Here is a 20,327-nt window from a genome sequence, read left to right as displayed (position 1 = left end):
ATTTATTTTTAAAATAACTATTTCCTTTTATTGATAGCCTTTCTCTCGGCCATTAAGCAGCCTATAATTACTACTACTAATAATAATAATAATAATAAGAAGAAGAAGAAGAAGAATGATAATAATAATAGAAATAATAATAGATCTATAAAAGGAAATAGTTAAAAGAAAAAAACGAATATACAGTTTAATATAGTATTTTATATGGTAAAAGTGGATTTTTTTAACGGATAAAGATGTGTATAATTTTAATTTCCGGAAACGGAAACTATGCGCTTGTGTAACTTGACAACGGTTTTGTCCAGTCTCTTGCAAGCCTCAGCATGAGTAGGGTGGAAGGACTAGAAGGTCAGAGCGGCATTCGGTGGAAGATAGAAGGTGCACCTTAGTCTTCTCTTATATAAAAATAAATAAATAAATAAAAATTTAAAAAAGGGAAGAAGTGAGAGAAGAAGAAATTGGAGCAGGACTGGATGGAGCTCCATTTTGGTTGCTCCTCATTGGATCCAGAACATTAGTGTCATCTTGGAAGTAATTCAAGTGGATGTGAATGAAGCAAAGTGACAAGTGGACGATTTCAAAGCAACTTCGTAAGAGAACTACGAGAGTTTTTTTTTTTTTTTTTTAAATCTGTGAGGATTTCACTCACAGTCAGAAATAATTTAAAAACTTCCCCCTGATAATGGCTTGTAATCAAGATTAAACTCGGGAAAAGACAAACAAGAAGCAATTTTTGTCAACACGTGATCGAGGCGAGCATGGCCATCAATACGGACAACGACTTCCTCAAGTCCAACCTTGGAGAGGGTGGTGGAGGAAGAGGAGAAGGTGGCGCTCAACTGGCTGACTTCCAGGAGACTGAGAAGCTGCTGGCCGTCACCACCGAGCCCGCGGGCCATGGGCTCAAGATGTCTTCGTCTTTCTCCGTCAACATGGACCACAACCAGACCAAGGGGCTGGAGGCGGATCTCAACGGCCACGAGCTGAACGTCAGATCAGGCTCTGCGGGGCAGCTGGACGTCGCAACGCCCCTCTCCCCGTCCAAAGCCAGCCTGAGCCGCTCGTCCACCGGAAACGCCGCGGTGCAGGAGAGCCCCAAGCCCCGAGACTACCTGATCCTCGTCATCATCTCCTGCTTCTTCCCCGTGTGGCCCGTCAGCATCGTGGCCCTCGTCTACTCCATCATGGTGAGTGAACAACAACAACAACAAAAAAGTCACTAAAGCAACCAGTGGAGCGACATGAAACGACTTTCAGATTACTATATCGGAACAGTTTTTAATTATTTTTTATTTGAGCTAGGAATTTAATTTTGTTCGTTTTTTGTAAAAAAAAAAAAAATCTACTTTAATGCTAGGAATAGTGCTGTTTAAATGGAATGCAAAATACAAGTATTGTCATTTACATTTGTGCATGTCCGTTGCTCCATATTCTGTACCACAGTTGGAGCCTATCCCAGTTGACTCAGGGCAAAAAGTGAACTCATCATGTAAGCCACATGCAGTCATACTCGAAATGTTACTACTGTATTCTAATGTTTTCAGTATGACTGACAGCTCTGTACAATCATTCAAGATTCAATCATTTTTATTCGCCATGTTTGGGCGTGCCAAACAAGGAATTTGACTTCGGTACATCACAGCCTCTGTTCAACATTCAGGTGACTAACAACACTCAGGACGTGTGAAAAATGACAAATATTCTCAGACATCCCCTGATCTTAAACTCCCAGAAGGGCTCAAAAACTCAAAACTCCAACTAGGGGAAATGAGAAACCTTGAGAAGAGACCACAGATGGGAGGATCCCTCTTCCAGGATGACCAGGCTGCAATGGATGCAGAGAGGCACATAGTACAAATAGTGTAGACAATTCAAAAAGGAATTGGAAAAAGGAAGGAAAGAAGCAAAAAATGCAATCATGCACACAGACTCAGTATACATACTATATACAAGCTACAACTCTCTCACAACCCTAATGAGGATAAGAATGAATAAAAATTATGGAATGGATGTAATCTATTAAATATTACGAGGTCACTATACTTAGTCATGATCACCTCACAGCGTCAAAACCTTCTGTCCAACTCCGTTCTATTGTTCTTCTCTCCAACTCTCTTGTCAGTGGACCGCCATGCATTTACAAAAACATGATTAGGCAGTTTTGAATGCTTAGCAGCGTTTCGTCTCCGTACTGCAGACAGCAGCACTTTAATCTAGTCTTCATGAATCTTCATTCTACAGATGTCATGTCTGCTGTAGAGAGGATGTGTGTCATGGTCAAATTAACTGTGACATAGTGTTGTGGTATGAGATGTCATAGTAAAGGTAATACAAATCTCCAAGAGGCATCAACATTTTTTTAATCTACCTCCAAAAGGCATAAAGGAGACTGTTTGAGGTGTGGTGTTCATTTGTTGCAACAACGCTGCTTTCTGAAAATACAAAGCTCAAAGTTGACTATGAGTTAACACAGAAGCAAATAAATAGGTATCATCAAGTAACTTGAGTCCTCATCATGAACTCACTGACATTCACTCGTTGAACACTTGCTAATGACTTGGAATATACGTATACATGCATATGTGGGAGAGGAAGTGTGGGAGGTATTGACAGAGAGACGCAAAGTAAAGGAGACGGAAACAAGATCTGGACACTAATTCAATAGACGCTGAGAGAAGTCAATTTAGTTACTCTGCTGCAGAGAGCAGATTGCGGCAGTTTGCAGCGTACGGTGTGGCAGCAATAAACATGCCGGGGCCAAAGCTGCCTTCTTCGCAAGGACGATGAGTGTGAGGGGAACACCAAATGGATCCGGTGCATTTCCCATCACGGGAATTGAATCAGATAATGTAAGATCAAGTGAGCCAGGGAGGTTTACAGGTTTACAACGCTGCTCGTGAGTAATCGAAATGATGTAATTTGCATAGAAAGGGGCTCAAATATCCTGGAAACATTAAAAGGGAGATGTCATCAGCATATATCACCAGATGGTGTTATTGAGTGTTCCCAAATGCTGATTGATGTAAGGATATTATAGTATTTACTGTAGTTAGCTTAGTTTTGGCATGACCCTGATAACTCGTTTACTAAGGAAAGTCAATATATTATATGGTTTTGGTTGATAAAAGAAAAAAACAAACCTCAATTGTCGATTAGCCTACTATGAAAAATATTTTTATGATGGCACACCCAAGGAAATTCATAGCACATTTGACACCTACAGATTGTTTGACTAATGCGAACACTCCATTTCTGCACTGAAGCGCAGTGCACTTCTCAGGCTCCAGCAAGGTTGTAAATCAAGCAGATCCCTCCTGCCACTAGTTTTGTTTAAGGACATCTGCCAACTCCATCCATCCATCCATCCATCCATCCATCCATCCATCCATCCATCCATCCATCCATCCATCCATCCATCCATCCATCCATCCATCCATCCATCCATCCATCCATCCAGCCATCCAGCCATCCAGCCATCCAGCCATCCATTCATTTGGGAGCTGGACTTGGGAGAACAAATTCTTAAACATTAGCATTGATAGTTGTGGTTGTATAACTTTTAAAGCCAAGTCAAGTCAAGTCAAGTTTATTTGTATAGCCCTAAATCACAAACAGTCTCAAAGGGCTTCACATAGCCAAAATTGACAATTATTCTCAAAGCATCCCCTGATCATAAGCTCCCAAAAGGGCAAGGAAAAACTCAAAAAAACCCTACCAGGGGAAAATGAGAAACCTTGAGAAGGGACCACAGATGGAAGGATCCCCCTTTCAGGATCACCAGGTTATAATGGATGCAGAGAGTACACAAGTAATACATAATATGAAAATCAATGAAAAAAATGGATGTCGGAGGTGCCCTCGATTGTCCTGGCAGTGTCCTCAAGGGGGCCGAGCCGCAAAAGCAAAAAAAAAAAAAATTGAACACAAACAGTTGAGCAAGACATGTAGACAAATGTTCTTACAGGCATATAGTCTTTATCTTCTGTGAAAATAAACAATGTTATACTGTCCCCTGGTGGTTATATTTTAATACAAGTGTAGCATATTAAGATGGATTGACAGGATTTTTAGTGTTTGAAGATTTTGTTACATGCATCCCCAAAAAACGTGACACAACAAATGGTATTGTTTTCATCAGCTGGACAACCGGCAAACTGCTATTGGGTAGATCTCGGACAGATGCTGCGTTGGCGAAGGCTTGCGGCTGGCTAACACGGACGATGTGCAGCCAATTACAGGAGTAGCGATGCAGGCCTAATGGATTTTTACGGCCAACACCGGACAATCCCAATAATGGCAAGGGCCGAACTGCAGCAACGCTAGTGCAAGCTCGGCAGATTTGCTGGTGATGGATAGACCAAGATGTGTGCATTCATGCTCATCGCGTGCGAGAAAGTGTTTTTCCACTCAGTCGCTCACTTTGTGATGACTTCAACTACTGCTGAGATATTCTTAATGTTAAATTGACTTTTAGAATGGCAACTAATTGCACTTTATTACCATTATCAATTTGTTTCGACAACTCAAAAGTTTGTACTGAGTGGATAGCTTGCATCAGAACAGCGTGAAACTTGATCATTTAAACAAACCTGTCATTTAATTTGTTTGGGTTCTGCCTAATGGAGGATGGTTATTAACCATTCTGACACTTTTTTAAGCGTCTTTCACTGACTTGATGTGAGGCTGTGATAATTGCTCAGAGGGGTTTGTTGAGTTTTTCACAGAAAAAAATCTGATCGTATGCATGGAGTGCATGGATGGAACGAGGTGAGATGGAGAATGGGAGCAAATGGTGTGAATGGAGCTGACTCAGTCCCTCCCAGGCACCACAAAAAAGTCTGTCCAATTATAATTTATGAGCTCCAATGCATTTTATTGCCCCAGGAATGAGAGCGGTGCCATGGAGTGCCGAGCAGATTTGATCATCCGGCTGCATTGAGTGCTTTGCAATTTTAATGTAGATTTTAATGTAACAACAGTTGAGTCTAAAAGCTCTCCCAGCGGCCTCTCAAGGCTGCTCAACACCCAGTCAGAGCAAAGTGCCAGGAGATAACCAACTTTGGGTCCTCCTCCAAAACTATACACAACATTGTTCGTGCAAATTGTTCTTAATCTAAGATGAAGTATGGTTAATCAAATTTCTGCGCAGATGTTTTTGGAGACTAAAAGGCTACAGGACACAAAGATCATGACACAAAATGTGCATTTAAAACATCATCTTTGAATTGAAAATCCAAAACGACTGCATCAGACGCACACCAGCTCTTTGCTGTGTCCCTCCCTTCTAGCCAAGCTGCTGCTTGTCCATTATTAATGACAAGAGAGAAGAACATTTACTCACTTAGCTGCCTTCCTCTGCTGCAGCCACAAGAATGTGTGCAGCAAAAGCAGGTGTGTGTGTGTGTGTGTGTGTGTGTGTGTGTGTGTGTGTGTGTGTGTGTGTGTGTGTGTGTGTGTGTGTGTGCGCGCGCGCTGACTCTGGATCAATACATACTCCCTTGGGACTGACTATGCCCCATTCACATTGCAGTGCTAGGGGTGAACGAGTGCAAGATGTGTCTTTAAATTTGACCGTTCTTGATCATTCCCAAAAGTTTTTTTTGTGGTGTGCGTACACCAGCCTTTACCTTTAAATATTAAGCACCAAGGACAGTTCCTTCCAGTCGTTCTCATACAGTTGCAGAATAATTTGTATGATTCTTGCACAATTTTTGGGCAGGGTTGGGGGTTAGATTGCCTGTTGTGATAAATAGCATGTATTTTTGTGTGTCACCAGTCCAGAAACAGTCTCCAGGCAGGGGACGTGGACGGGGCCAGACGGCTGGGTCGACTGGCTCGTCTGCTCAGCATCGTCTCCATCGTGCTGGGTGTGGTCGCCATCATTGTCTTTGTCTCGCTTTCAGGTACTACAAAACCACTATTATGAAAACTGGTTAACCTCCACTTTTTAAGAATTTAGAAAAAAAATCCTGAAATAAAATAACTAAAATTTCCATTTCAATCTGTCATCATCATAACGCTTTTGCTATGCATACACGCAGTGCTTGAAAACACTTTTAAGGTTCTTAATAAACCATTTTCGTTGCCGCCTGATTAACACACACAAAAGCTAACAAAGAAAAACAAACATCTCACATGATTTGCAAAAGCCAGGCATCAGCTATTTGTTCGATTCTATCCAATGTTGAAATGTACCACTTCAGGGTTAACCAACTTTAGAGGTTCCACTGTGTCATATTCATTAAAGTCTCTTTACATGTAATTCCAAAATACAATTGACGTATGTATGTGTATGGTCACAACAGACTAGACACAAATGTGTGCGCACACAGCAAGTGCTGCACTACAAATGCTATGACAACATGGTGAGCTATATGACCAGCTGACAAGCATGAGCATGTTTATTTGTTCAAACTCAGCACATTTCAGTGCTTGTGTGTGTGCGTGTGCGTGTGTGTGTACGTCGGTATTTGATTCAGCACAGTGCAATGGGCTGAATGTGCAGTTACCTACGAATAACCAACTTAAAGCTCTCCCCTCCCACCCTTCCTTATGTCTTTGGCAGCAATCAACTGACACGGACAACCTGAAGGGAAAAACAAAACAGCCGTGAAGGCCATACCACGGATGCAACAAAAAAGCCCATTCCAACAAAAAAAAATCTATATCTACAAAATATGATCCTCTCTTGTACCTCTCTACTTCTACCATATTGTAATTATGCCATCCTGAATTTCAGAAAGCAAACGCTCCTGAGATTGGTATTGCCGCAGAAAGGAATCCAAAATGCATGCATTACACTCCACTAACATTTGCTTGACCAAAAGAAATGTGTGAAAGAATGATCAGATCCTGATGCAACGTTGAAAGATCTTGATATGTATGGATTTGCAAAGGATTTTGGAATAAACGAATGAAGAGGATGACTTTTTCTACAGCTGTGATGGGATGCTTGAACACTTTTTCAGTTTGGACTTCCACATTTGGACAGCTCCCATATAATCCTCATATATTTGCTGCTGCGTCGAAGGCCGATACAACTGAAATGTGGATACTTTTGAAGATGTCCATTTTTGTAATGTCAAGCTGGGAGAGTGAAAGAACCCGGAAGAGGACACATTTGGAACGTTTTATTTTTCTTTCACCATTTTTCTTCCAACAGTGAGAGTATTTGCATGCCTCAACAGGGAAGTGGAAATTCTGCCTGTGTATTATTGACTGTTTTCCCAGTTTTTCAGTCCAAAAGAATGAATAGTAATATGAACAAGGTGAGTGCAGCTGATTGAATTGTAACCCAAACCCGTCCACCTTAATCTTTGCAAAATGTTAATGAAATATTACATCATTATGCTGCTTTGTACGAGCAAACACACCAATGCACCACACTCCTAATCCTCCAGCACACTACGGTTGTGCCCATTTTGAATCTTTTGCTCCAGTTGTTCACCTTGTGCCCTTAATCTGTTTACGATCTTTCTACTTGTCTTTCGTCATCACCGCTACATCACGATTGTTGTTATAATTGTTTCATCAAATGTTTTACCTGATCCTTGTATTGGTATGAAATGTATTTATAAGGGGAAATATATGCAATATTTATGCATGTTGTATACATTTTTTTTGTAAGAGACAGTTTTGTGGTTTATTTAAAGTTTAAAATCCAAATTTAACAGATAATGTGTAGTACACTGTGAACACACACACACACAAGGCTGCCACACTGACATAGCAAATACAAGCATAGGCTCAAGCTTTGGTACACAAAGATTGTTCATTCACATTTCTGCAGGAATAATAATGTCAGATGCTTACAAATCATATTTATAAACTATGCAACTCATTCCAGACAGACAATGCTGACCCTTCCAAGTTCAATATCTTCACTTTCTGGCTACATGACTACTTACAGTTTATTTTTCATCAAAACAATCATAAGCAGCCAATCCAATGATTGCCTTTGTTTAGTATGAAACTTAAAACAATTAACATCAGAACTAAAAGCATTTATCAACATTACACTGAGTTCGTTCAGCAGTTGGTTTACTTTTATACGTATTACTATCCCAATGTAATGAATGTCTCTGGTTTCATCTTTGTGGTGTACATTTTGCATGTTTGGAATAAATGTTACCATGCATGGCTAACGATTTTGTGTCTTGGTGTTGTTGTGGTCTTAGATTTACATGCTAAATACTTTAAACCGATGTTTCCGTTCTCATTTAAAGGAAATGTTGAGCTGTCTATTGTTATGCAAAATTTCCAGTGGCTGATTGGAATGTGTCAGTAAATAAGATAAAAATAGTGATCAAAAATGTAAAATAAAAAGTATAGCTTTGCTTAAACTGTTATCCATAATAAAAAAGTAACACTCATATTCACACCTATGTACAACTTAAAAAAATGCAAATACACGCACACACACACATACACACACGCACACATACACACACACACACACACACACACACACACACACACGTATATACACTCATCGGCCACTTCATAAAGAACATTTGCACAATGCGATCCAATATACAAGCTCAACATTAATGAACATTTAAAAACATTGAGCACTATTTACTGTGTTCCTTATTGTAGATGCAGTTTGTGTTGATGTGGAGCTGCATTGCAATCATTCAGATTACTTCATTCCCAAATAAGAGCCACATAAAAACAAATAACTATCAGTCACCGTCTTGTGTGACGTCTAATAACCGACGTATGTGACACGATTTTAGAGGTTTCCTTGAAAATGTAACTAAAATTCCAAATTGTCCAAGCTTGCCGTGTTTCAATGTTTCATATCATACTTGTACTTGGAAAAAAAAACAACACCTTCAAGTTTGAGGCCATCTTGATTTGCACATCAAATGGATATGAATAATTTATTAATTCACAGGAAGACCCATGTCCAATTTGCACATCAATTAAAAAAAACCATTCAAATAAAATGTGAAAAAAAACGATCATATTCCAGCGGTTCACCAATTTCTCAGCACATGGTTTCTTGAAGGGAATTATTATGATACAAGTTTTTAGTACTTTTTTATTCCTTTGTCTTGTAGCAGGAAAATATTCCACCCACCAATAAGCTGTCCGTCTGTCCCACAGCTAGATATGAGTTCAGTAGGTCATGTTGGAGAGATCTTACATCCTCGAGCTAAGGAGTCTCCAGGGTCCTCAATCACCGAGTCGTTTTTCAGGGAGTCCTATACAACAAAGAGCCAATCTATTGGCTCCTTTGAAATATTCAGTGAAAAGCGTAGAACAAGAGGAGAATGGTGCAGACGCCAATCACAGTGCCGAGGATGAGGGAGTCCCGTCGCTTCCGGAGGTTGATTCGTTGGATGAGACTGTTGATAGCTGGGAACCGGTCTTAGGAGAGCAAAAAATTAAGGAAAACATCAAAGCAATTACGGCAAAGCGTGAAAATAAAATTAAAATAAAGCTGCTTTTTCGGGTCCAAGGAGAAAGCTATGAAATACGTGTCCATTGAGACCAATGAGAGAAAATAAACAGTTCTGTGTTCTATACAGTCTTTACTGTATCCTGCCGCTAGTTGCCTATCCAAGCTGACTTTGGGTGAAAGGCAGACTGCCTATCACAAACAAAGCACATATAGAAACAACCACTGAAGCAAAGCAAGGAGGGTCTGCCACCTATCCACAACAGAACTAGCATCATTCAAATACACACAGATCAGCTAACAGTGGTGGAAACAGATGTCCCCGACTTTAAAGCTTGGCGGAGGTGAAAAGAAAAGAAAAAAAAGGATACTGGCCAGCGTGTTGACTCGGCTCTGTATGGATTTCAGAATGCTCCTTTGGGATGTCATATTCTCCTTGGTTGCCATGGCAATGCTACAAAGACAAGGGCAGGTGATATGGATGATAGAGAAGTGAATCAGCACAAAACAACGGGGGCATCCTGGCATTTTGTCCAAAGGATTCATGCGATAAGTCTTTCCAATGTTAGGCAACCCAAGTTGACTTTTGAATGCTAGGAGGGATGAACAGCAAGCGGACCTCGTTCCAACCATCCCAGTGAGGCAGCCTCTCTCGGCAGGCATAGAAACTAAAGTGACGGATATCTTTTCACTTTACTCATTTGGCACGCAGCGTTTCAAGAAGACCCGCACATACCAGCCACGTGGCTCCTTCAGGGTGGAAGTTGCTGAGGGGACTGTTAAGTCGCCTGAGCGATGTGAAGGAAGAGATCATGTTCTCCTCAGTCAGGTACAAACACTTGCTGACTGCAGCAACTTCCCACAGTCTTTCTTTCGATATGAACAACCACATTGAAATTAGAGCTCAAACTTCTTTTTGCACTTTCTCTGCAATCGGTTACCATTTGCACATTGCTATTACGCAGACAGAGGTGGGCAAGGCGTTTCCCCAGGAGAGAGACAGAGCAATGATGGGGGTTTGAAACCTGTAATTCATATTACTTCTCCCTTGCTTCTTTAAGCCAAACAGTGTAAAATTATTTAATTGGTAGATTAATGTAACCTTCACACGTAATTCAGTTACAGCCGCCACTACCGGTGTTTTGTCCACATGACTACTGCATTCAAACAGCATTTCACTCACGTGGTCCTGAAGGCCGATCATCAGTATATTTCTTGTGATGTGGTCAAATGTGTTTCTGTATACATGTCTAAGTGTGTGTGTTATGCAATTTTACTGACAAAGGCCACTAATCAAGACTGCAGTAGCAGGTAGTCCCAGAGGAGCCATTGTTGACAAGAACCAATATATTTGCAATTTGGGCCAGCCTGAGGGGAGGAAAAAGGAGCAAGAGTCTGGGGAAGAATTTATGATACCTTGAGAGGAAAAAAACAAAATGACAGAAGTTGTTTATTGCATTTAAGGTAAAAGTGCAATTCATTACCAGGGCAGACATTATTGAATGGGCAGCATTTAGAAAGCGGATGCCATTACGACCCTCAGGCTCATCTACACAATGAGCAACTTGAGTTGTGTTTAAGTAGATTGCAACGGGCTAAAAAAACTACGCTTTGGCAATTCTGCATTTCTGTACAAAACTTGTTCTAGTCCTACTTTGGAAAATAGAAGACAAGGGGGTGGGGGGGGGGGGGGGGGGGCTGACATCATTTGAGCTTTTTAATAGCATGTCAGATTCTATGAATAGCTCTTTAAGGATAGAAATTTTCAATTTGTTCAATAGATTTATATGTTTAAATATAGGACCAATGCCCAGTGGCCTTTCGGGACTAGGGAATTAGGAATTCAGTGACCATTTGTATTTTCTTTCTTTAACAGTAGGACCCCAATAAATATCACAATGGAGGAAAATGACAGCTCTCACCTTATTGTGTCATCCATCAGCCGATCGGAACTACACATGGAAAGAAAGACATGATTATCGGTTATCAAGGCGATGCAAGCGCTAAAGAGAACAAAACACCTATATTTACCTAGAGACACAGTTAAGAGCTTTTTATTTTTAAAGTCACATCCTAAACATTAGTTTTCACATCCAAATTATAGAAATGTGTTGCTGTGGTCCTGTTCATAGTGAAGGTACATATAGCCGATTTTTGGGGCTCCATACTACCGTATTTTCCGGACTATAAGTCGCTCCGGAGTACAAGTCGCACCAGCCATAAAATGCCCCAAAAAGTGAAAAAAAAACATATAAATCGCTCCGGAGTATAAGTCGCATTTGGGGGGGCAATTTATTCGACAAAATCCCACACCAAAAACATTCATGAACGAGCAACAACAGGCTAAACGATAGCAACAACAGGCTAAACGATAGGTATGCTAACGTGACAAACAAACAAAGAGCTGAGAACGGGCCTGACGTAACATATAGAGTGATTAAGGACAACTATTACATGAATAACATGTTTATAAAACCATCGGTGTCACTCCAATTCATTAAATCCATCGATTGTTCGATACAATAGCAACAGGCTAAACGATAGTTATGCTAACGTGACAAACACAAATGAGGAGCTGAGAACGGGCCTGATGTAACATATAGAGTGATTGAGGACAACTATTACATAAATAACATGTTTATAAAACCATCGGTGTCACTCCAATTCATTAAATCCATCGATCGTTCGATACGATAGCAACAGGCTAAACGATAGGTATGCTAACGTGACAAACACAAACGAAGAGCTGAGAATGGGCCTGATGTAACATATAGAGTTATTAAAGAAAACGATTACATGAATAATACGTTTATAAAATCATCGGTGTCACTCCAATTCATTAAATCCATTGATCGTTCTTTGTCAACAATGGGTGCGCGCGGCTGAGGGCGCTTGCACTTCAAAATATTCCACAGGCTCATATAACGATAGATAAACTATATTTCAAATAACTATAATATAAGCAATATTATTATCAAACCATCCGTGCACTTTAAATCCATTAAATCCATCGATCAAATTCCTCGTCCTTTGTCAACATCGCCGCGCGTGCGCCCTGACGTCAGCCTCGTCTTTATTCCACAGATCTAGTATATAACTATATTGTAGCGTTAACAAAGTACAAGGATAGACATGGGTTTGGTAAACGGCTCTTTATTAAACAAAACAAACTTCCAAGCGCGAGGCGGCGTGGACTTCCAGACACGAGAGCTCCATGGCATAGGACCGGGCGTGCGTAATGGCCATGTCCGAGCCCCATGCACCGTTCGCGGACAGCCACTCGGCCGAGCGCCGGCCCCCGACTCAGTAGAGTAGGACTGGGCGTGAGTAAAAGCTATAATAGTTTTTCAAACCTTCTATGTCACTCCAAATCCTTAATTCCTTCAAACTCTTTGTCCTCCGTGTCACTTAGAAATGATCACCGCTAATGATGCCCGTAGTCCTTACGTGGGTACGTTTGTCCTTTATGTAAACAACCTCCGCGCCGCGCCGTGCCACTGACGTCACTTGAAATAGTAATCCATTGGTACATCACGGTTCTCCAAACTTTCTTTCTGCTGCTTGATTACTGTTTTCAGCTGCATATTTTACAACTTGAAGTTTGTAACCTGCAAAATATGAGTTTCTTTTTGGTGCCATTTTTCTTAAGCCCACCCAGTTGATGAGTCACGGCCAACGGTGAAATTTAGAGCGCCCTCATCCAGTTTCGTCTGAAAATATAATTTTTTTCAGATGTAGTTTTTTGTTTTGTTTATTTGGTTGTTTTATCAAAGTCAAAGTCTGCTTTATTGTTGTTTTTTTTTCATATACCAAGACATACAAAGAGATTGAAATTACGTTCCCACTATCCCTCGGTGAGATAGTACACATATGCATACAAGCAACACAAAAAAACCCAAGAAGGCACAAACAATGAATAAATAAGAGTGTTGAATAAATGATAAATAAACAAACAATAATAAATAATAATAATAAATATAAGAGGAGCAAAAATGGAGCAAGTTTACATACAGCAGACAGGACTTGGATATGGTGCTTTAAAGTGTTAATTGCTTTATTTGATGTTTTCTCTATTTTTTATGTTTTGAATATGTTCAAGATAAAGATAAAAAAACATGTGAAGTGATCAACTATACTAAAAATAACATGGGAAATGGTCACCTATACTTGTAAGTAAGTGATGTCTTAATGATCAAGTAAAAATTTGTGGAAAAAAAACGTATATAAGTCGCTCCTGAGTATAAGTCGCCCCCCCACCCAAACTATGGAAAAAAAAACGCGACTTATAGTCTGGAAATTACGGTAAACTGTTTGTAGGTGATGGCAGTGAATAAAAAAAAAAAAAAAAAAAAAACATGCAGTACATACTCGTTTGGTGTATATTGGGAAAAAATACCAATTTATACCATAATCTGAGTCAATATGGATAATGTTCCTTAAGTAAAGCAAACAAGCCGAAAGCAAAGAGACTGTATTCCGTGGTTGACGAGCACTTTCAAAAACTCTTCACAGTCAGGCTTTAATGTGTGGTTTTGCTTACTGGACTGTCAATTGGAAAGCAATTAAATGCTACAGCCCTCTCCCATTTCCATCTAACCATTAAAGACAGGAAACATCTTTTACAGCTTTTACATTAAAAGAGTTTGCTGTTTGGCTAGCTTGTTACTAAGTTAGAGCCCGGCGATAAGAGCTCAGTTTGATATACAGATGGTGGGGAAAAGAAGACATTGTGAAGTTTTTGTTACATAAGAATCGACGTGTTTGCTATAAACCCATGCATCCATTTTCAATACCGCTTGTCCTTGGATCGCAGGGGAGCTGGCCATTATAAAGGAACTTATCTCCTAAACTCATAGTTTAGATCCATAGTGCACATTTGTTCAATAGAAATACGTAAAACTCACACTATCACATTTTCAACATTTCTCTCCAAGCATTATTGCCTATGTGATGGCTCTAATACTATCAAGTGTCAATCAATGAAGTTCAACTTAATATACAGCTCCACTCTCCTATTTCCTCTCCCAGCTTTGATCAGGGGAAGCCCTGTAACATAGGGTGTAGTTCAGTGGGAAAATTTCATTTGTCCAAATATGAGCTATACTGGACTAACATGGACGGGGGGAAAGAAGGTGCATAATTTTCTTTTGACTAGCGCCATAGTCTTTTTTTTATTTTTTATCATTATACATTAACACATTACAAAATCCATATCAATCTGGCCCTAACTGAGACTATTGATTATTACAGTATATTGAAGATGGCTACATACAGTATATCTGTCATTTCCAGCAACCCAAAACCAAATGCTGAAGGAGAATAACGTTAACTGGCCTGGCAATATTACTCTACCACAAAGGCACTCATAGGAGAGAATACTACCACAACACATCCTACTTACCATTCCAGAAACTTCCTGTTTCCTTTCAAGGGCAAAATGAGTTTAATGTGTGCGAGTTGAGAGGCATCCCCTTTGTGGTTGTTGGTGCAAACAGAATGCCAGCCACTTTGAATAAAATCACTCATTTTTTTCCAGCAAATTTGCCATATGCGAATTTAAAAACACACAAGTACGGTCTATATTCATTCCTATAAATAACCATACTCTACATTCTGAAACGCAAGCTAACTTGTATTTTGTTGAATGATGCCTCTGCTTGCCTTTTTGGTACACGTGTTTGTCATATCTGTTCGCTCATTTGGCTCTCATTTTGTCTCACATAAGAGAAGTGAGAAGTCTGACAACTTACTTTCTCAGATGCTCATGTTCCTTCAGAAACAGCTCTGTTCTTCTGTTGTTCACACCTGAACCACTTTTATACATTCTAAAAAAAAAAAAAAAAAAAAGAAAGAAAAGAAAAAACACATACAGGTTAGAAACTAATTATAACTTTTCTCTTAGGTTGTCTTGCGTTGAGTAATGATGAGGAACATGGAGCAGATGTTTAAATCCCCAAACAAATCCCCAAACATCTCTCTGAGACTACCAAAGACACATTAGGCTGACTGTTGCACTACTGAGAGCCATTTCTTGTTGCCAAATGGCGATGCTTTGAATAATTAAGTTAAGAGGCATTTAAATCACTTCAGGGTGGGGTCAAGAAGCTGACTTTGTGAATCTTTGAAGGTGAATCCTAAAACTGTTGAATGGTAAAAATGGTGCATGGCAACATTTCAAGTACTGGTCAGCTCCAGATGAATTTTGCATCATCATTGTTAGTTTTTGCCTAACTTTTGAGTCGTCCGGTATCTTTGTAATCCCGGGCGCCAATACCACATAATTTCCTTTCATCTCTTTTACTTTAAAAGGCTTCCTGTGGTTCACCAGTTGAAAGGCTTTAATGTGAAACAGCAGTGGGAGGAAACATCCACTTGCATTAGCCCATGACTTAAAACTACAAATGAGTGGTTCCAAAGAGAGTAGCGCTGCAAAAATTCTGGAGTCACAGAAATGGAAAATAACTGCAATGTTCACAAAGTTAATTTTGCAAGCTTTTTAAAAGAACTTTTAGCTAACAGGATGGTGATAATAGGACAGCGCAGAGCTTGGACTAAATAGAAAAAATATGTAGTGCAAGCAAAGCTCACTTGGCCTAACATTTTTAGCCAACCAAAGGACGTTTGCAAATGTGTAACAAAAGATGAATCAATGATGAAATGCAAAGACATTTTACTAACAACAAATTAAGACAAACTTAATTCCATGCAAATGCTTAATAGCGCCACCATAATACAATGATAAAGAGGGCTCCGTTTTCCTTTAGTGAATGTGAGCGAATGGTTTATTACACCGACCGCAAAGCGAACATCACACACCCATTTCTTTGATGCAACTCATTTATCAGGAGCTGGTAACAGATGCTGGCTGCTGCGCTCTCATTGGTTTTCTAGTCATTTAACTCAGCCCCACCCTCACATGGAGAAGGAACAAGATAAAGAGCAGGAGGCAATGAGAGGGGGCGGCAAAAAAACATGTAACTGAATAACAAATGCAGCCATTTAATTCCCAGTGCTCCGTCCAAAGGTGCTGATTGGAAGTACAATGGTATCGTGCACTCATCGTAAGCAGCAAATTGTGCATGTGCAGTCGTAAGCAACAGGGATAACGCAAGGCTTATTTAAAAAAAAAAAAAAATGTGCATGTGCAGCTGACATTAGAAGCAGGGGCAGTAGTCTGAGTTCTTATGAAGTGGTACATCAGTATGCACAGTATGTGTGCTCCCATGTGCAAAAATTGCTTTTGCAATAAGACTCCACAACTTCAAAATGTGCAGTATTTGCTTAAACTGTTGTTCACATAGGCGAGACTGTGGCTAGTTTATAATCCATATGAGCACTGTTAAACATCAATCTTGGTTAAAGTGTCTCTGAGGATATCTCCTGCCCCCTGTCGGTTTAAATGATAGCTGCACCAAAAGCATCCATGCAGGTCAGTACCATGAAATGGAAAACTACAACCCCAATAATAAGCGTTAAAGTAACACGTCAGTGTGATTAAAATTACCAAAGGGGAGCATTTTTCCCTCTTAGGCTCTTATGTTGGATCTTGTCAGAATAAATGTTGCAAACATTTCTTCTGGCATTGAGTTTAAATAGTTCGCTTGCTAGCAGCCACCCACATCAATCGTTAGAGCATCCGGTAAATAACACATTCTGTCTACATTAGATTCAACTTCAATGAGCCTTAAGTAGGTTCAGTGTCATACCTAAACTTGTTTATGAGGTGATACATCGTTCTTTTAATTCAATTTCTTGTGTGTATTGATCATCAATTGTAATGAAGATGGCCTTGTTTTGGAAAGCATACAAGAACTTGGAACTTTTTTTTTTTTTTTTTTGCATCAGCCTTAAGCAGGTATGAGGCAGCTACAGGAAGTCTGCATACTCAATGCATGGAGACGATCAATAGGAATCCTGCAGCGTGTTGCCGTGAGATCAATAAGCCATTACAAAGCAAATGAAATGAGTCATACTGTGATGGAGCATTTCAATACACTGACTAACAGCTGAGCCAATCAGATGACAGGACACACTTCTCCAAGCAAACGAGGCTGAGAAAATTCTTCCTTCGGGTCCATGCAAGGTTCAACTTTCCGAAAAGCAATTAAGAGATGCCAGCAAGTGGTATCAGCTTTTTGAGTTAACAGTTGAGTTATTTTGGTTCCTGTGCTCTGACCACACAGATGGATTTAGGCTTTGTTCAGATGACACAATGGATCATATTATATTATAGGTCGTCTACTCATCACATGGGACCAGCAAAAACTAAATTATGGTACTTACTCAATGTCCTTTCTGACAGATCCTAATAGGTCTTCCCGTTCACGGATGGCTAAGAAGTTTCCTTTAGTTTTGTGGAATTCATGTGTGTAATCCTGGGATGGGAAAATTTAGAGACAAGGAGTAAAATCATTAAAATATGTGAATAAAGAATGGCTCTGATGAAGCTTTTAAATCAGGTAGCAAGGAAGATGAGGAATGAATGAGGTGGCAAACCTGGAGGATGTCTCTGTGCCTCTGGAGGGTGTGCATGAGTGCGGCATTCAGAGAAGCCGCGCCTGGAGCATTGGTGTACTCTGCCATCTTGTCATTCACTGTCGTCAGCTGACAGAGACAAGATGGGATCGGAAATATATACTTTTTTTTTTTTTTTTTTTTAAATCACGTGGTCGTAGATGTGCAGTTGTTTACAATACATATTAAAAGCAATGACCTTAACTGCAGTCACAATTGATTATGGGAAAATAAAGCTTCAAATATGCTTCTGAGCGAGCTATTGTATTTTTTTTTACTCCAATAGATGACATTGCTGGTTTGTGGCTTAAGGAAGGTCAACTCTGTGTGTTTTAGCCCAACGTTAAACATAATTCTATCTCAAAGAGTAAAAAAAATAATAAAATACAACAGCATACAACAGCTTAATTTTCCCATTAATAATTACAAATATGATAATGATGGGCATTTGTTTTTGTCATAAGGAGACTTGCAGACAGACTAATTTAATATTCTAATTTCAGGTTTCTTGGAAGAAGAACAAAAAAGAATAAAAATTGTGACTTTATTAAGGTATTCTTGTTAACAGTCTAAAATAAGTTGCCTCATTAACTTTAATGAAAAAATATTAAATATAAAATAAATAACATCATAATTCTGAATTAGGATATAAAGGAGGCATGCAAATAGCATATACAGTATGGGAGGTGACTTCACTAGCCTATAATTAACAGAATTTGTATGGCGTGTCTAATTGTGATTCTCCTACGCAATTACCCCCACCCCCAATTGCATTTAAAACATAGTGCACACTCAGGTGACTTTCAAGGACAATGGTAATGCACTTACTTTGGCCAGCAGCTGTTCAATCTCCACTGACATGGTGTCAAACATTCTGTCCTGAGTGGAGTTATTTAACAACGGTGTGGTGTCTGACCTACAGGAAGAGGCCACATGTAAAAAAAACAACAACAACAACAACAACAACAACAAAAATGAATGGCTTAATCAAATGCTAAAAAGGGTGAGCTGATGTGTTCACTGGTTTAGTTAGTTGTATGGAACTAAAAAAATCTGAGTAAAGTATGGCCCCATTAGCTCAATACAGGACACTAATTGGGGTCATTTTGCACTCATGACTTAGGAGCCACGTCATTGACACGTCAGAACAATGTAAACACGGTAACAGAATGGTGTTGTGATCCAGTACAGCCCCTACTTATATCAATAAGCATTGCCTACGTGTCTCCTCGCCGTCCATCTCTTGAGCTGTTGTAGCTGGTACATAGTTTACTAAAGGACACCAACTTCAGGTCCAGTTCATTCTCCCATTGCCTGGCCTGTTTTCGAAGATCTAAAACACATGACACGCACAGCAAATCGTTTCAAAGTCAAAGCTACTTGGCTTGGGCCGGCAAAACAAACAGCCACGACAAGTTGATCACATCGATTAAGATCGGTTATATTAAAGAAATACGAAATAAAATCTTCATGAGCGTAACAACTCGATTAAAAAATCTGTTGATGCGATGACGTGAAGTTACATAGCAGCGGGTTAGCTAGCCAGTGGACAGTCAGGTTAGAAGACACGTGAACGACACGTTGGAGTACCCGCAGAAGAAGCAAAAAAAATTAATACTACAGAATAATAGTGGACAGTTCTTTCTTTTAGTTGAATAATTATCTCTTACCTTCCCAGTAGTTACTGTTTCCCATTCCTGCCATCTTTGTTTTGTCTGCGACGTCACCAACTTCCGGGTTTGGCACGACAACCACCATTCAAATATTTTATGTCGCCCCCTGCCGACGTTTTTTAGTAGCACAACTCCCAGTGAATGAGTAACCGTACTGTTTCGCAATTTGTGGGAGAGTGTTTAAATATTTTGCCTGCCACTGTACGCCGCTGACATAGACAGATAAACAACCATACATTTGTAACAGAATAATTTTCGGACTATTAGGTGATAACTTCATACACATGGCACATTTAAAATCCTAGATTTGATTATTTAGATAATTCCTTGCAACACATGATCTTTTATGGTATGCTTAAATGTCACTGGAATCACTGCTTAGTGTGCTACTGTAAATGAGCACGCGTCCGTGATTCTGAACTAAAGTAGAGTCTGCCAGAACACTAAACAAGACACTATTCTCTAATTTTGACACACGTCTTCCCTGCAACAGTAAAACTAAAATATTTATCCTATTACATCATGACACAAATCACTGAGTATTCAAAACTCAGGCAACAATGATCTTTCCTTTTTTTTTAGTATCAAAAATGTCATTGACATTAGACAAACTGCAATAATGTTACAGGACCTTTGTGCATCAGTTCACCGTCCCAGAAATGACCCATTCTTAAACCAAGACTAAAACAATGAGAAATGGAAATTGTTTGTCTCAAGAGGTTTTGGGGCAGATT

The 20,327-nt window shown here is 39.7% G+C and overlaps 2 protein-coding genes across 3 annotated transcripts; one reads left to right on the top strand and one right to left on the bottom strand.

Moving 5' to 3' along the window:
- Nucleotides 1–131: 131 nt before the first annotated feature.
- trarg1a (trafficking regulator of GLUT4 (SLC2A4) 1a) lies at nt 132–8,144 on the top strand. The gene is made up of 3 exons (XM_049726808.2): nt 132–1,187; nt 5,777–5,903; nt 6,566–8,144. The coding sequence occupies exons 1-3, from the start codon at nt 759–761 to the stop codon at nt 6,574–6,576; spliced, it is 567 nt and encodes a 188-aa protein (XP_049582765.1). The 5' UTR covers nt 132–758; the 3' UTR covers nt 6,577–8,144.
- Nucleotides 8,145–8,854: 710 nt separating this feature from the next.
- gosr1 (golgi SNAP receptor complex member 1) lies at nt 8,855–19,741 on the bottom strand. 2 transcript variants are annotated; one of them, XM_049726802.1, is made up of 9 exons: nt 19,591–19,741; nt 19,119–19,253; nt 18,749–18,836; nt 17,903–18,010; nt 17,690–17,781; nt 15,157–15,231; nt 11,329–11,358; nt 9,778–9,860; nt 8,855–9,375 (listed from the first exon to the last, which is right to left on the bottom strand). In XM_049726802.1, exons 3-9 carry the CDS (start codon nt 18,791–18,793, stop codon nt 9,251–9,253), a joined length of 558 nt encoding a protein of 185 aa, XP_049582759.1. In that variant the 5' UTR covers nt 18,794–18,836; nt 19,119–19,253; nt 19,591–19,741; the 3' UTR covers nt 8,855–9,250. The 2 variants fall into 2 exon arrangements, with proteins under 2 accessions (XP_049582759.1, XP_049582757.1); XM_049726800.1 differs by having other exon boundaries at nt 19,142–19,253.
- Between the last annotated feature and the right edge of the window lie 586 nt (nt 19,742–20,327).

This window comes from Syngnathus scovelli, chromosome 7 (assembly GCF_024217435.2).
Source record: "Syngnathus scovelli strain Florida chromosome 7, RoL_Ssco_1.2, whole genome shotgun sequence".
NCBI classification, from domain to species: domain Eukaryota; kingdom Metazoa; phylum Chordata; class Actinopteri; order Syngnathiformes; family Syngnathidae; genus Syngnathus; species Syngnathus scovelli.
This window is presented reverse-complemented; position numbering and strand designations above follow the sequence as displayed.

Bases quoted from the DNA above. Each gene is read 5' to 3' on its own strand.
- trarg1a (XM_049726808.2), top strand. From the start codon at position 759: ATGGCCATCAATACGGACAACGACTTCCTCAAGTCCAACCTTGGAGAG. The intron at 1,188-5,776 runs GTGAGTGAACAA...GTGTGTCACCAG, and splicing joins CCCTCGTCTACTCCATCATG to TCCAGAAACAGTCTCCAGGC.
- gosr1 (XM_049726800.1), bottom strand. From the start codon at position 19,678: ATGGTGGTTGTCGTGCCAAACCCGGAAGTTGGTGACGTCGCAGACAAA. The intron at 18,837-19,141 runs GTAGGCAATGCT...CTCTTCCTGTAG, and splicing joins GATGGACGGCGAGGAGACAC to GTCAGACACCACACCGTTGT. The intron at 9,861-11,328 runs GTGAGAGCTGTC...TTGTCTTTGTAG, and splicing joins CTGATGGATGACACAATAAG to CATTGCCATGGCAACCAAGG.